Source organism: Bombus bifarius, unplaced genomic scaffold, assembly GCF_011952205.1.
Source record: "Bombus bifarius isolate JDL3187 unplaced genomic scaffold, Bbif_JDL3187 scf7180000008004, whole genome shotgun sequence".
In the NCBI taxonomy this organism is placed as follows: domain Eukaryota; kingdom Metazoa; phylum Arthropoda; class Insecta; order Hymenoptera; family Apidae; genus Bombus; species Bombus bifarius.
Genome location: NW_022884382.1, coordinates 84,830 through 102,325, shown reverse-complemented (window position 1 = coordinate 102,325; position 17,496 = coordinate 84,830). Strand labels below are relative to the sequence as shown.

The 17,496-nt window shown below is 30.9% G+C and overlaps 1 protein-coding gene across 2 annotated transcripts in view; it reads right to left on the bottom strand.

The window, feature by feature from the left end:
- Nucleotides 1-762: 762 nt before the first annotated feature.
- The window catches only part of LOC117206303 (zinc finger protein 260-like), a 35,452-nt gene continuing 18,718 nt past the window's right edge, over nt 763-17,496 (bottom strand). The window contains exon 8 of one of the 2 annotated variants that reach the window (XM_033445521.1): nt 763-1,306. In XM_033445521.1, coding sequence (XP_033301412.1) covers nt 1,076-1,306 — 231 coding nt within the window. In that variant the 3' untranslated portion in view covers nt 763-1,075. Of the gene's footprint in view, nt 1,307-14,309; nt 14,415-17,496 lie in introns of those variants that run through there. The other variant, XM_033445522.1, reaches the window with a different exon arrangement.

Sequence of the window (17,496 nt, the reverse complement as noted above, 5' to 3'; positions counted from 1 at the left end):
CGAAAATTGTAAATTTTATCTACTGTCCGATTTTATAATCGCACTATTAATATGTATCATGTATTAGACACTAATTTTGATTTCTCGAAGAAAAATTAATGAAACATAGCATATTAATCGTATAGAAAATTATATACTGTTACTTTTCGATCATACACGATCATATATGCCTAACAACTTCATTTATATAAAATAACAAAGACGAAAATAACAAAGACAATAATTTTTATTATAATACCGAAAATAAAAATTCCAATTTATTCACATTTTGTACAATTGTTTAAACTTTATAGATGTAAATTTTAAAGAAAATGGACCAACATTTTACAACAAAAATGAACAAAACTATGCTAACTTTTACTATATTTTTTATAAAAATAAATATATTTCCAATCTACAAGTTGGAAAGATGTTTTCACCTGTCCAACATGAACGTCAATATGTAGAAGAAAACATATCAAATAGTTTTTCGAGAACTACATCATACATAACCATTATTAAAATCGGCGATTCACACTTAGCATGTTCCTTTATAAGTGATATGGAATTGTAAGACGAAAAAATTCAGGCAGAAAAAAATCCAGATTCAGAGATGTGTCGTAATGACATTTACAATAATGCATAAAATGAACCTTCTCGCTAAAATTCAAACCTGATGAACTTATTTCTCGTATGCCGAAATTAAAGTTTGTTTGTGCTGTTTATAAATCATATACATTTGCATAATACATATAAAGAAAAGGATAAGCAATTCAAATCAGACTTATTATTATTTCATTCGCAGTATTAAAGGCGTTATAAGTAGTTAATTTCTCTCGCCAGTATGTACTTTGCCACACACTAACAATATGAATAAATTCTGAATTCAAAATCTGTTCTTTGTGATTGTATTAACCATATCAATAAAAATACAATTTTTACAGAAATTATCTTTTAATACTACTTACAATGAATAAATATTTTACATAATTTAAACACCAGAAAAGAACCTCTTTTACTTATTGTTTAAACAAACTTGTATACGTATATATATGTTTAAACTAATTTGAGTATATAATTTTTATATTATATTAAATCATTCTTTATATGTAATATTAGAAATATTATAAAAGTTATATGATAAATTAGGCGGTAAAAAGTTTTGCAGGGTTGCTGGTACTGCATTAAAGTATGTCCCACTCCTTTCTCGAAAAACTGTCTCTTGTACGGTGCTGGATACATCAGATTGAAAATTTTGGACAGTGCTAGATGGAACAGTTTGTACAACTATTGGTTGAGTTGCTGTATGTGAAACAGTTTGTATTACCTAAAGATGTTAAAAATAAATAAATACTCTGTGATTTTTACATGATTACTTTTTTAAGGAATAACTAAATTATAATTTAATTTAAGTATAAAATAACAATTATGTATGCTTAACCTTAATCAATGCAGTTAAATAATACTATACTATTCCAGTACTATTTATGATATTAAATAATATTATTTTCGTCAGAAATTCTTCTTTTAATTATGGTTTATATATAAGACATAATTTTATTTGTAGCATTTTTAATTAAGTGATTCCTCTAATTTTTTAAAACTCTACAATGGAATTTTATATATATGTACATGGAATTAATGAGATATAATATGTATTGTTAGTAAAATAACATTTATATATCAGTTTGATATTTTAATATCATTTGTGACTGATATTTTCATTCGAAACAATTTCTTGAACAAAGACATCTTTCTGATATGTTACCATTAGAAGTATTTAACTGCATTGAAGAGAATCACGTAGTGTAACATATGTGTAACATATTTCAAAGCTACAATCAATATTTAAAGATAAATTCATAATTTCGATTTTGTCTTCTTTCAGTTTCAGTAAATATGTTTCAATATATTTCAATATATTTTAATATTTCTTCTAAAAATTTTAATTTTATTTAATTTTATAAGTAATATCTGTTACAGTAATATCGTAACTGACATTTGTTGAGAATTCTCAATATCTTCCAATATTATTCTTAAACGTTTTGTAGGTCAAACACGATAAAAGCATAGCACATTAACTCTACTATATTACATCTATTATTACAAAATTAACTAATATTCAAACATGCACACATACATATGTAGGGTAACATTTGAAGTTTCACACGCAATTAGCTGCTAAACTATTCCTTACTCAAAAAAGTTTACCAAGCGGAATTTACTTTGTTTCGACGAAGATTTTTGTAATGGTTACAAAACTCGTCTACGTGAACGTTGCTCTTACATTTCAAGATGACCCTTGTCTTTAGAAACGAAACCATATATTTTTACTTAGGTAGACGTATAGTCCTTTTCAAGTTGAATTTATCATCCTATAATATGAAAGCCTTTCAAAGTCATTCAAGATCATTTATTGCCGTTCAAAATTTACCTTTGTTGAATATGGCCAACATTTTGTTTGCTGAAATATATCGTCGATTCGACCCTAAACATAAATCACAATCGCACTAATAATGTAGTTTGTTGCTCTCAATGCCCTCAAAATAAAGTAAGTTCTGGTAGAAGCTTTTTTTTTCAATAATTCGACAGATAATTGCATATAAATCTTCAAATGCAACACCCTATATATATGTGGGAAGCATCTGAATGTCCGACATCGCCAAAAAGCAGAAGGTTTTAAGTCATAGTCTCAATAAACCAGGAAATACAAGATGGAATGTATTGTTTAATTATCTAAAACACATATGAAAAACAAAAGCCAAAATGATGTTAAAATGATGTCTTTCATTAATTCTATATATAATATATAAAATTAATTATTTTTACAATATATCTCACAGTCACATAGAGTTTACATAACGATCTATAGATGAAGCAGATGGGAATTATCTTTTAGCGCGTAAAATATATCGATAATCGACCAGAAATAATAAAAGACCGCCTGCATTCTGTGGAAATATCAGATCGCAGAGATTTCTAACGATTCGATAAATTCAATCAATCATTTCAGTTCGGATGAACGGATCCGTTAAATAATAAAAATATCATGTTGAACATGCTTTCTATCACTTAAAAAACGATGCGTAATATTTAGGAAAACTTGGCCGGAATATAGAGATGTGAGTTCGGAGCTGCTTAAACAAGAATGTTGGCGTAGCCCTATAAAAACTGACGCGTAGCCATAGCTATATCGGAGGTATCTACGTGCTACAATTATAAATAAGATGAGTTCAAGAATTAATAGAAATTAGTTATTAATAGAAAGCAGTTAAATTACGACACTTTGGGAATCCTTTGGGATTTTTTACCTCTATGATGAGTAGAATATGATTCAATGAAAAAAAATTTGGCCTTGAAATTCAAGGTATCAATTCAATTTTGTGGCTATTCTTTACATATTTCCACCTATCCAGAAGTGTAAAATGGTACTGTCATGGTCAGGATAAATAATTTATTTATGCCGTGTACATTGACCACGGTATTCTTTAGAAAATATTTTTCTCGTACTTGTTAGCGGTATCATCTGACGAATGTATACAAAAATTATAAGCAGATCTGAAGAGACATAAATTGACACATATTGATTGAGATATGACACTTCGTAGAAAGATGACCTACATATATAGTAGAAGAATCTTGATACAAATATTCCGAAGAAATCAACGATTCCTCTTCTCGGGATTACTCTAGCAGAACAATCGAATCGAACGACAGAAGAAGATTAATCTAATTATAACGTGTGAGAGGAGAGTATTAATGAAATTGTGTTCTAATTGTATCGAGTTTTTCTATTACGCTTCTTGCACTATAGTTCGTAACAATACTTGCATTATATTATGAAAATATACAATGTTTTGAAACGATTATTACAAAGTAGTTTAGTATATTTATGCATATATTAAATTAATACGATTTCGCTTATTGAATCTCTGGTTTATAGATTCTGATCAAGGTAATCTTCCAAACTAAAGCGGAAATCCCTGTAATCAAGGAGAAGTATAGAATGATTCGCAATGCTCGTGCGAATATGAAATTGCATGATATAAGAAAAATCGATTTCATCAATGCTTGGGCCCCTAGATGTTTGTAAACTATTGATTTTATTGAAATTGGGTATATTGATCGAAGGTAAAATCTGGAAAGACTACAGAGTGAGAGCTATAGACAGAACCAAAGAAAGATGCAAATAGATTCGTGGCCGATTCGACATCGGTTGAACCTACATTATCCATAGTAGTTTGAGAAACTTCAGTCGATTATTTATAACACTACAGAAAAATGAATATTATTCTTATCCAGCATTAATTTTTTAGGACAGTTTACATACTGGCTGTAGCACCTCTTTGATAATATTCGCGTTTGGTGCGAAATTTAAAGAAAAGGAGGTATAATCCGAATACTGCCTGGTGCGTTCGTTTATAAGCGTAGTGCGCACTTTTCTTCCGGCAAATAAGATCAATAAGAGAAGATAAACACTTCTTGGAAAAAGTAGTACTAATTATGCAGTATTTCGGCATAAAGAGATGTATCCCATAATAAAGGTGATCATATAGTATACAAACTGCATTATCAGGATTAGTGTTTTCAAAATATCGTCCGGAGATCGTACATTTAAGTAATATTATTTACTGACGTTGCGTAAACTGAAAAATTTACGTGAAATAGCATGGTCAAGGCAGGATGTTATAAATCGCATTGGAGTAAGGAATCTTTTGATGAGGATATCACAATATTATTACTGTTAAAAAAAATCCAAGTCGTGGCAAGAACCAATAAAGTTATATATGTGGTTCATCTGGACTAAATCGCATAGACAGATTGTCAACCAAATATTCCCCACGGATAATGCTTCATATAATCAGTTGATATTCAATGTAATATATTACTTAAGAATAAACAAATAAAAATAAATAATTAATGGGTTACTGAATGTTACAACTTCCTTAATTTAGATATTTAAATGCGAAAATACGTTTTTATAGATAATATATATATGGATAATATATAATTATATGTATATATATAATTATATATATATTATTATATATGATAATATATAAATATAAAATTTATATGGATAATATATAAATAGTAGGGCAAAATTTTACAATTACTTGTATAGTTTATAGATAAGAATCGGCATGTACTTCAATTTAATATTATTATCACTATTACAATATTTTAACTGTTTCAAAAAGTTCTATGTGCTAGGAAATTTGAAAAATTTGATTGATGGGTTTTGATATTTTCTTGAAGCACACGGACTACTATCTCAAGAATATGTCCTGAAAGATTCAAGATGACTCTGTGTAAATTAAACAAAAAGTTTTTAAAAAGTTGGAATTTGGAACTTACACATTTTTGTCAAAATACGCATTTCCAAAGTCGGTACCTACGACTAATTGAAAACTAATCCGTTCCGAAACTTAAAGGCTTACGTTAGGTATAAAAATTTAATCTTTAGTCGATGAATTTCATTCTTAAATATTTAGTTTTTATTTTATGATCGAAAAATGAATATTTTTTAAAATGAAAATCAGTCATTTGACTTTCAACATCCGTCACTTTGTCCCAAATAAACTTCATGTAAAATGTTTCAATTAAAGATTAAATAAACTAATATATCAGCTATATCTTTCCGAAATTTTAATATCAGATGATTCAGTTTCCAGCAAGAGTGTTCACCGCAAACTACCTTTTTAAAAAGGCCTTCCAGGACATAATTCTTAAATAAACAAATACTTTTACATGCGAATTTAACAAGATTTCTTTAAATGTATCTTTATTAACCAAACCCTTCATGGAAATAAATATATACGCGTTTTCTTGAAAAATACCCCAAAAATCACTTTTTCTTCTCACAACCGCAGAAGGGCCCTTAAATATCAGATAAATATAAACGTTTCAGTAAAATATTAGACGAGTATTAAAAGTACTAGAAGATATGAAACATATACATGTGTGTGTCTGTGCGCGCGCCCATGTGTATGTATGCAGATGACAGTACACATTTTCATGGTAGCCAGAGGAGGCAATTGCTCACCATCAAAATCATTTTTTCTTAGTGTTAAGCCCACCTCTAGAGTTGGGAACCCAAATATTGAGAAAACTGAAACACATCTATGCATCAAACTAATTGTACACCAGCAAACAACAGAATTAAAAGGCGAGTATCTAGGCGTCATTCTTGACACTAAAGATAATTGGAAATCAGCCATACACGACCGCATAAAAAACTATTTGTAACAATTAGAACTCTTCCTAATAGATAGAGTCCATTGTCAATCAAACACAAAATACTCCTATACAAAATCCTGACATATGGAACACAGGTCTGGTGTCCAGCGGCTAAAATACATACGCAAAATGCTCAACAAACCCGAAACACAAAATACTCCTATACAAAATACGTACAAGATCCGTCGTGGCATACGAAACATAGGTCTGTAGTTCAGTAAAAAATCCAGGATAGATTCCTAAGGATAATCCTGAACAAACCAAGAGACTATAGCTCACGCAAACTACATGAAAAATCTGGCGTACCCAATCTCACTATGCACATCAAAGATCTTACACAAAGGACACTAAACTGACCACATGAAAACTCACTAATAAACTGAATTACCAATATACACGAAATCCCCATCAAATATAAGAGCAACACCTCATGGTTTCCAAAAACCCTAATCCAGTCTACGTAACTCATGCAAACAGGTTTTTGAGATCTTCTCCTGCGTGACAATAACTGTTACGACCGTTCGCGGAGAGACGCGGTCGCGAGGAAAACGCGTCAGCGAGAGGCGTAAATTCTCGCTACGATTCGGTGAATCGACGCCGCGAAGTAGTCGTTCCCCTGTTTCGGTTAAGATAACAGAGGTGGTTAAATGAATATGACACAGTAGAGTAAGTTATATTTCACCGTTTATTCCAACAACTTATAACGAAGGCAGTTACGCTGGTGCGTATGTACGAGATGAGTGAGTGACTGATCTACGGGTGTGTATACCCGGTCGAAGAATGTTGACCGTTCGAAGGATGTAAAATCAGTACTGTCTTGGGAGACGATGCTGTGTCGGAAGAAAGCTAAGGATGGGTGTGTCAAGCGCACGGGACCATCGGATTTGTTGGTGACGATTTTAGTTAAGAGAGTGAGGGAAATAGGCTTCGTTGTTAATTGGTTAAACGAAGGGTCTTAACCGCCCTCAAGAGAAAGTGGTTAGTGGGAGGAAAGTTGCATCATACGTGAGAAAAACTAACTTTCCCTTGTCAAGCCGTGGTAGACAATAGTCTTTAGAAATTCTTCGGAAACAGACGTTTGTTTGGTTTGAAGGACCTTTACTAGGAAATTCCTGAGATTTATGGAAGATACTTGAGACTATTGAGGGTACGCAGTGAGTATCCGAAGACATCTGGTTGCCATCTTGCCCGCGGTGTGTGGCCTGGGCTAGGTAGAGTGTTACGCGACGTAACAATAACCAAAACGAATCAATAATGTTAGTTCTACTTACACAGGCATTAGGGATTCTAAATTGCCTCAGGCATCGCATTAAACGGACTTAACGGAAGAACCTCGGGAAAGAAACTAAAAACGGTAGTTTTTCTTTTCGTGTGCCTATGGGGTCGTGAATAGCACCTATGACATAAATTCTTAAAATTATGTTTAAAAGACTGTAACGTAATACTATAAATTTTCAATAAACTTTAGTCCATCTTGACCTATCTGAAGTGATTGCACGGCACGTGCAAGACTTGCCCGTTCATATTCATATGCATTGATATGATAATATTATATGATAATACGTACCAAGTATATAAGCACTTATACATATCATTTCTAAATTACATCTCGAAAATATCAAATGCATAACACGTCTTTGATTAGTAGGCGTGAAAGAAATTAAGGATTCTATAAAGTACTAGTGATTATTGTTAATATTGTTCTTTTATGAACCTTCGAATAAAAAAACAACCACTTTTTATAATCAAGAAAAGGGATGAAGGAGATTGTCAGTTTATTTTGATGTCTAAGGACCCCATATCTTTTTAGCCGCTAAACTACATTCGACGTGACCCTCATCATCATCATTCATTTATTCTTTATACATATAATAATAATGGTATTGTAACAAGGACCCTCCGATATAACGATACGGAATTAAATCCGTTTAGTCTTTCACCTTAGCTACAAAACAAATACTACATATTTATAATAGTAATGATAATAGTATATATGTAATAATAGTATTTGTAACAGAAAAAAAACATTTGTTACTAATAGACACACTGTTTAGATATCAGAATATTCGCATAACAGAACGTTCAAATGTTAGGATATTCAAATGCGCAAAGTTTCACTGTACGTGACATTTACACAAGACATTTTGTTGAAACATTAAGAGAACTTTCTTTTAAATATCCATTAAGTGATGTAATGTCAGTAGTCATACTGACTGTCAAAACTGTCAAGTTTTCCAACATATTTCTGGCAGACAGGACAGGATTTCTGAAGGAAAAATTTCTAAACCGTTATATTAAGTACAATAAACCGAAATAGCAATTAGCTCATTGGTTCAATTTTGCTCGATTACTTCCTTTTTGTTATCAATAATTGATTTCTTTGCATTGCTACAAAAACTCACAATCTTGAAGATGTAACCGAATCTAAATTCATGAATCCAAGGTGTATCATTTCACAAGGTCGTAACATATATGGTTCAACTCATCTTGACATCAGCTATAACACTGCGATAAAAATTATATGTAATTTAAAAGAAACATGCATTAAAAAAGTTTATTTATACCACCCTATTTACCAGCGTGAACAGTTCAACTTTTGTTTTGGACATTTCTTTTTACCTTTAATCCCAATAGAGATATTTACTATTTAATCGAACAGAAATAAAGTCTATGGAAGCAGTTATAATAAAAAAGTAGGAAAGAGAGATTAGTAAAGTATCTTTAACTGTTGATCGGTCAATTGTAATATGAGATTCCTATGATCACAGATAATAGAGAATTTTGAAACCAATAGATTAGAGGTGTTCGAGAATTAGAAAATGACGAATTAGGTCGGATCGAAGAATTTTTAGGGATCGAGAGTCTGGTTCCTGAAAGTATCTCGAAAGTCGAGAAATTTCCAAGAATTTCAAAAACCTGAGTCACTTTTCGAGACTAATTTAGGATACGTATTCATCCTTGTTGTATTAGTACACTATTTTACTACAATATTACTACAATAGTCGAAACTCCTTTGGTAAAATAACTTTTTTTTACGTTGATATTAAAATAACATGAAAAGATTACTTTTAATTTATCACACAAGTGCTTATAATAGTTTTAGGCAGTATGGGATTTGCGTAAACGAATCAAATTAAACATACAATGTCGCATGTGAAAGTCTTTTGTCATCTAGTAAATTGTAAGTGATAAATGACTGCTCATGAGAAGTGAAATCATTGATTGCAAATGTCAATATAGTATTTGTCCATTCCATAACATGGACATATTCAACGAAACTAATTTCGAAACGTTGTTCGCATTCTTGAAATTTTTGGGAATCCCGATAGTAGGAGTCATGAGATAAAGAGGAGTGATAAACAATGCATACTCGCCTGTATCTCAAGAACGAAAACAGCTATAACGGTACGGGTGCACCTAGCTCGTAGCTACATCGCTCCATTATAATAATCCCAATTGTCAATAAATTTACTTGACACAATGGCAAGGAGTATAAAACGAAGTTGAATATGAATGTAATATCAACGACATTCAAGCGATGTGCAACAATCGAATTTTTAACAGCGTAAAACACTGCGCTACCGAAAATTCATCGAATTTCCAACTTTTCCCTAAATTAAAGAAGGCCTTGAAAGGTATTTATTTTAATATGGAGGATGAAGTCAAGATAGCTGCGAAGCATTTTATCAGTAGAGTTCTTCGCTGACGGAGTGAAAAAACTTGTCACACATTGACGAAATGTAGTGGTTTATTGCCAATACATTATCGTTAACCCGACTTGATCTAATTCGTTCCAAGCAATGGGTTCCTGATATTTTCCTTTACAAAAAAACAATTCCTTCTAGATATACTGCTATACTGCAATAAACTGGTTCTGAACTAACATCAAATTATTGCTATCATCGAAAGTTGTAAATTTAATACCAATTCTATGATCTTCCATTCCCATTTCCAGTATATATTTCATTGCCGAATTTCTATCTTCTGGGAATCAATGGCTGAGCACTATCTAACGACCGTAACTAAATCTCGTCGATGTTGAAATAATAAAACCGCAAAATGAACAACCTAACCAAATTAATGTTAACATTGAACAAATTCTATGAACTTTTTACCTTCTACGCTGCACTAAAATAAGGATCGAAAATTGTTACGTGCAAAGAAACAAAATGGGACAAGGAAAAGACGTAACGGCGAAATGGCTGGAAGAAAATGTAACTAAACAGGAAATTCAATAAATTGCATAAAGAAAAGCGAAACGGAATGAAATGCAAAATACATGAGCCTTTTTACCCTATTCAAAGTTCTAACAAATGTCTATAAAATTATAGGAAAAGATGATAAATTACAAACGGTCTGGAGACTTTATTGTTAGTTACAGAGCAATAAATAATTGGATTATAAATAACTTGTAATTTTTTTACTTCGTTAGTTTATAATTTTTGTCACTTCCCATTATTTTGTTCGGTTCAGACTCATCTTTTTGCTTTTAATAATTGTCATATGAAATATGCCAAATAGAAGTCAAAACAATAGTCAAAGAAGGATATGTACATATATCACATAAGTCTGATGTATAAACATGTCCTCATAATTGTGTCTTAATCTTTTCTTCTTTCCTTTGTATTAAACTTCTTTGAATGTAAATTTGAAAAGTTATGTTTAGTTTTTACAGTGAAGCTACTAGATTTACGTTTACAGCATGGGCGCATGATATACTACTTTTGAGATGCTTTAGAAACTTTATGATTTAATCTTTTGCTCATCGAAATCAGGAACAAGAAGCAAGAAATTATTTTATTGCTGCCGAATCCTATATCTACGGGCCAGATGAATTCCTACATGCCCGTTTCTGAACATTGAATAGCAGTATCATAAACCCACAGCTCAGCACTTCGATGCATCGACAATCACGAAATTCCTCCTTGAGCCTGACCCGCATCCCCACCTTGTTAACTATTGCGACAACTTGGTGGACGAGTGCTTGTGGTCTAAGCGAACCATCCAAGGAACTAAAACCACGGTTGATTCGCCAATTGGGTCAACGTACACGTTTACCATATATTATCAAAATAAGAATACCTTAGAATATTCAAGTTTTTATACATGTGACTCATGAAATTATTCCTACTAAAACTACTCCTAGAAACATTTTATGACACTACCGTGCATGAATATTAAAACATTTCCAAATTATGTATTGCAAATATATAGGATATACTGTAAATAAAGGCCTTTAATCTAATTTTTGCCTCTGATCTTATTGATAAAAACTATAGTTAATATTTATTAATGTAAATAAAATGAAACATTAACAATGACTAGAGATTGAATTATGGCAAAATTAATTGAGATGTATTTTCAACCATATTCTAGAAGTTTATATAGATTTTCCGAGGTATTAGTTATTTGTTAGAAATAAATATGGATTTTCAATCAATTCAACAAAACTTCAATGTAACAAAACATTTGATCCGAGTTATGACAAGAAGTAAAAAATTAGCAAGTAGAGAAGCAATCTTCCATCATAATGTTGAAAATATAATAAAAATTTCAATGTTTTGGTTGAATTGCACCAAATATTCAAATATTTTTATATGGTAGCGTATAGAGGGTGCCCCAAGTTTCAATAATCAAATTTCCGCAGCGTTCTATGAGCAGAAATAAGAAAAAATGTTATATAGACAGATTCGCAAACACTTTATTATTACGTTTTATTACAGTGAAAAAATTAATTTATGTTTTCATCTCAAAATGCCGTCTCCCGTTTCGAATACCAGCTTGATATCGTAAGGAAATTGAATTTTATTACTCTCCGATTTCATGTTTATCTTGCTTTAGTTCAGTAAATGCATCATTAATCCTTTCTACTTTTAGTTCTTGTCTTTTCTTCTGCGATTTGACTTTTATACTATACACAATCACTTTCACTATTTCTCACTGATAAAAGTCTATTAATTTAAGATCTGGCGATCCCAACAACCTGGCGGTCCAAATGTGTCTTCCCCGACCAATCAATATTTTTGTTATAACTTTTTCCGAAAGCATTTGCCGTCCTATGTTTATATGACGTTTTTTCTTATTTACATTCACAGAACATACTGATCAAGTTCAATTGTTTAAATTTGGGACACCTTGTATGTTATACAAAGTATTTTAAAATTTTATTAACACTATAACGCAACGCGATTATGGTGATTACATTGGTATTTGAAACGAATCTGAAAATGTATATAGAAGTTACAAGATATTTATTAGGAGTAAATTATATATTTCGCAAAGATCACCAAAATATTTGAACAGTCAATTATTTGTTATATCAATAAGCCACATGTAATGAGACCATCTTTATCACTAATTTTATGTTTAAGACGACTACTCACACTATATACTAATTTTACATAAAATATATGTTCGCAATGAATGTCTAATAACTTCTATAAACTTTTTCGAACCAATTCCTCTTATTATTATAATCATGATGTGTGTTGTTGGTTCAAAAAATTTCGTATAATGCACATAATATATTCATTAAAAAATTCTATGGCGAGTATTCGAATACTTTTGGGAGTTACTGTAAATAAAATATCAAAAGGTTTTTTTTAAATATAATTTTCAAATAGTTCTCATTTCAATCTGTCTACGTTGCGACACACCGACTTTACGGTGAACTAATGTATTGCTTTTGTATCTTGTTAGTAAGATTGATCTTTCGAGAAAGTGTCATTCGTTATTCAGCACGTGCGTGCAAATATTATATAAGATCCCAACGATTATCAAATCGACCGTTTTCGGAGATTTTTAAAACCTAAAATTACATGATGACCACAAACTGATGTTTGAATGTAAGCAAGAAAGTGCAAGAAAATTAAGGCAAACGTATAGAAATAAGTACAATGGCTAATGAATTTAGTAATGCTGAGATAACGTTAATCGAAATCAGAAACGCGATAAAATCGAGAAAAAAGTGAATATTTAAGAGATTGAAAAAATAATTGTTATAGTCAAAGGATTTATATATGTTTATATACCTTATATTGCCTTTAATTGAATGTATAAGATGCAAGGAAAATAAGTGTCGGAACCATCGCAATGTGATCCTGCACTCTTGGTTTGGTGGAGATTAATGTAAAAAAACTGCCGCAAAATTGATTTTGATCTTGACCTAGAATTTCAAGATCAAAAAGTTACATTTTCTGTTTGCATCGTATTACCAACTTTGCAAAAGGAACCATGAGTCATAAATTAATCGTACTCTTGAAAAATTATATTAAAGTTCTATTGGTTTTTGCGGTGACGTTATTTACAATATATTTACATTTCGCAGTCAGATAAGAAATAAATAACGTGATATTAATGCAGAAACAGGGAATTCCTTAGCGCATGAAGTAGCCAACCATAAATAGAATGAAGCAACTAGCTTCATAATTTTACATTATTATAAAAGATATACGATATTATAAAACAAGAGTTGCATGGCCTCGAAAAGGACACGACATGAAGTTATTAGTTTCTTTGCGTGTGGACACGTAGAGTTTTTTAATTCCAAGTTTTTTTAAAATAATCACATTTCTCTATGCGTTGGTTAATGCATCTCGTTTGGCATAAGCAACTTAGTACTTTTTTATATGAAATAATGTGATACAAGGACCAATCCATAGAGAAATGTGATTAACTATTATGATTGTTACAACTATCATGATTATATTGATAAAATTTTAAACGATTCTAAAAATGCAAAAGTTGGAAGATATTTTAGTATAAGTGTATATTTTGCAAAGGTCACAAAAGTATTTAAAAATACAATCATCCACAGTATTACTAAATCTCAGTATTCAATGGGACCATCCTTAACACTCATATGGTTATGGCGAACTATTCATACACATGGTATACTAATTTTTTACTAAGTATTAATTTGCAGCCAACTTACAGATTAGATATGCTAAGTAAATCGAAATTGCATTGACTTAGAAGATTGGGCCATTAGAATATTGTATACCCCATTACTTAGATTTGTAAATGGATATTGGATACATATCCAACAATCCAGCATCTGCATCAGTTCATAAAATGATCAATTTGTAAGAAAGGTGTCTCATCACTGATTTTGATGGGACTTCTTTTTAATTTCCTCGTTTATACGTATAATCAGTGAGAAAAATAGAAGATATAGACGGTCGGATCTCAGTGACCTTGAAAAAAAATAAAAACGTCTTAAAAATGGGAATAAAGAAAAATAATTTTAGGTATAGTACTTAATATTGTTTATAAAAACATACTATACTTTTAATTGAATTGCTTATTAAAGCATACGTATTTGGGTTTGAAGATATTATTTCAATTAGGACAACAAATAGATCAATGATATTTAAAAACACTTTAGCACTCAATAAATGATATTAACACATTGTTACTACTCCGAACTACTTACTACTTCTACACATTGTTAACTACATTGTACTTCTCCATATTTGTATCATAATTTCTCCCCTTTCTCTTTCGCGGTATGTCTCTCCACGCTGCAGTTTCATATTTTTTTAAAGAATCCGGCATTTTCTGATTTCCTCCTATTATTCCCCAAAATCTAACCTTTTTCGATAATAATTTAGAAGTCAAAGTTACACTGTTGTAAAAACTATCTGCATACACATGATGCCATTCTTTCCGATATTGATCCATTTGATTTATACCATAATAGTATTCTCCAAAATAATACTCTTTTCACAATAAAGGAAAGAATGTAAATATATCGTGTCTTCGATTCGCCAATTATTCTATTGAAAATGCCATATTTTATACTTTTGCTCGGATTGTAAACTCGGAGTCGAAGTCTTCCTCTCTATGGAATTATGCCTTCATTAAGTGATAGATATGATTTTAAATTTATTACAAAATAATCTATAGTTTCCTGTACTTTTATTAGCCTGTTGTCATTTGGACGGATAACTGTGTTATTAAAGAAACGGAGGAAAATACAAATTTGCAAAAACCGACGTCTACTCATAATATTGCCAAAAACTGGAATTTCTATAAGTGAATTTGTGGACCAATCTTATTTTTCCTAATTTCCATAATTATTATGAGGGCAAATACTTTCTTCATTTCCGGAACTGTGACCATCGATTCATTTAGATCTATGTGCAAAATTTTTATATCTGTGGCTATTTACATTATGATAACGATTTATTTCGAGGACAATTTTTTCAAATAAATTATGTCCAACGAATAAAGACGTGACATCTGTAACAATTTGAGGATTATCTGGAAAGATTTTCACTCCAGCGACACCTTCGAATTGTTCGTTATGTTTTTCTGGATCAAGTTCGGATCAATCCAATCAATTATTCTCTCCTATTTCTGTTTCTTCTTTATTTGATAGTAACGATGAAAACACGTGTAACAGATGCACTTCTCGTCGTACCGGTCCAATATCAGAGTCTTCACTGTTATATTCATCATCAGCGAATTCTGATAAAATCTTCATATCATTTCCATCGAAAGTAATTCTTCCTCCATTTAAGGATTTTTAATAAAACATAAGAAATAAAATTTTTACTATTCAAACACAGGAAACCACAGGCTGTTGAGAAACACATGCAATAGTTGCGGAGTCCAAAGAAAGACTAACAAATTTTACTCTCGTCCTATCGATGCATAGTCATTTCATCAACCATAAAAAAATATCTTTTATCGTGTTATAAACATAGTTATTACGGCCTGAAGTCCAACCGTCGAATCCGTACTTTATCTCTCTACCGTATACATAAGTCTTAGTATCAATCATCGCGACACATAACAGAAAGTTAAATCCATAAACAATTTTTTCAATTCGTGAGACATCTAACATAGCCTCTTCTAAAGGAAATTGGACCATTTATAATATCTTATAAATTTATTTTGAGACAAATATACGAAGATATTTGATGACATGTTTTCGCATCATCCGTACCCAAGTATAGAACTTGAATAATGCATTTATACTATGATGTATCATTCGTCGCCAATGTGTTAACAAATTAAATTATAATTTAAGGATTTTACAATTCTATAATCCATGATGTTACCCTGCTATGTATTTCTGTCCCTCTTGTTTTTCCTCCTTTTAGCAATAAACTATTTTCTTTCTTCCTTGATGATGACATTAAACCATTTGAATTTGATAGCAAAAATGGCTTTAATTTACTACAAATTGAATGTCGACATGAGTATATAGTTTCACTGAAATGTTGATTTCAAAAAGAAAGGTACAAATTCTACAACCTCTGCCTCAAGTCCATTTTAAAGAAGGGTATAAATGTTAATCTAGATTTGATAAAATTGCAATCAGCAACTCCATCGTATAATGAAGAACCGCAGGTATCAAGAAATACATGGAAAGGTACAAATTACCTTATTCCCATCTTTATCTTGAGTTATATAGGTTTTACTCTTTTAGCAACAACATGCACACGTAATGTGTAAGTTCCGATCAACAATCTCCTTGTGACACACATCAGTTAATATAATACTATTGTCGGGGGCACACATACACGCAACATGACTCACAATATATGTTAATATATATAAAAATATATTAGTAATAAATAATAACTATACTAATATAATTTAACTATACTATATCTTGCAATAACGTTGCCGGTTGCGGATTTATTTACTTCTAACTAACGCTTTCTATATTACTCTTTTAATCCAGCTGGAGATGAGACTTGCACAATCTGTGGCGTCTTCTTCAAGACCGATATTTCCATAAGAATGACATATTTGCATTCACCATAATTTACATCAAAAATACAATAGGTTTCTATAAGCCACTAACTTCTTAAAGTTTTCCTACCTCCTTCCATTTTTAAAAAGGTTTCCTATTTTTGTCAAGATTACCACTAGTCTTTTTATATTTCCCATTGTTTATATATCTACAAGGTAATTAAAAAATCCCATTAAAATCAGTGATAAGTCACTTTTCCTGTAAATTGCGACTGTTATTGATGTGAACTTTATTTTTTGTTACCTCCTTTCAAATCGCTCTACTTAAAAAAAATGTTTTACATAAAGAGATTTAAAGAATTAAAGGACAGTTTTTTTCAAATCAATCCAAAAGTGAGCTTTAGCCTTTTCATGTGGATTAAAATGACGATATGTTGTATTAACTATGTTGTAAAATTTGAAAAAAGGATTGTTTTACCATTTTAGTAAATTTTTGATATAACTTTTAGTTAATTAATATTTACATCTCGTATGGTACATGTATCATTGTAGCAATTATAAATCTTAACA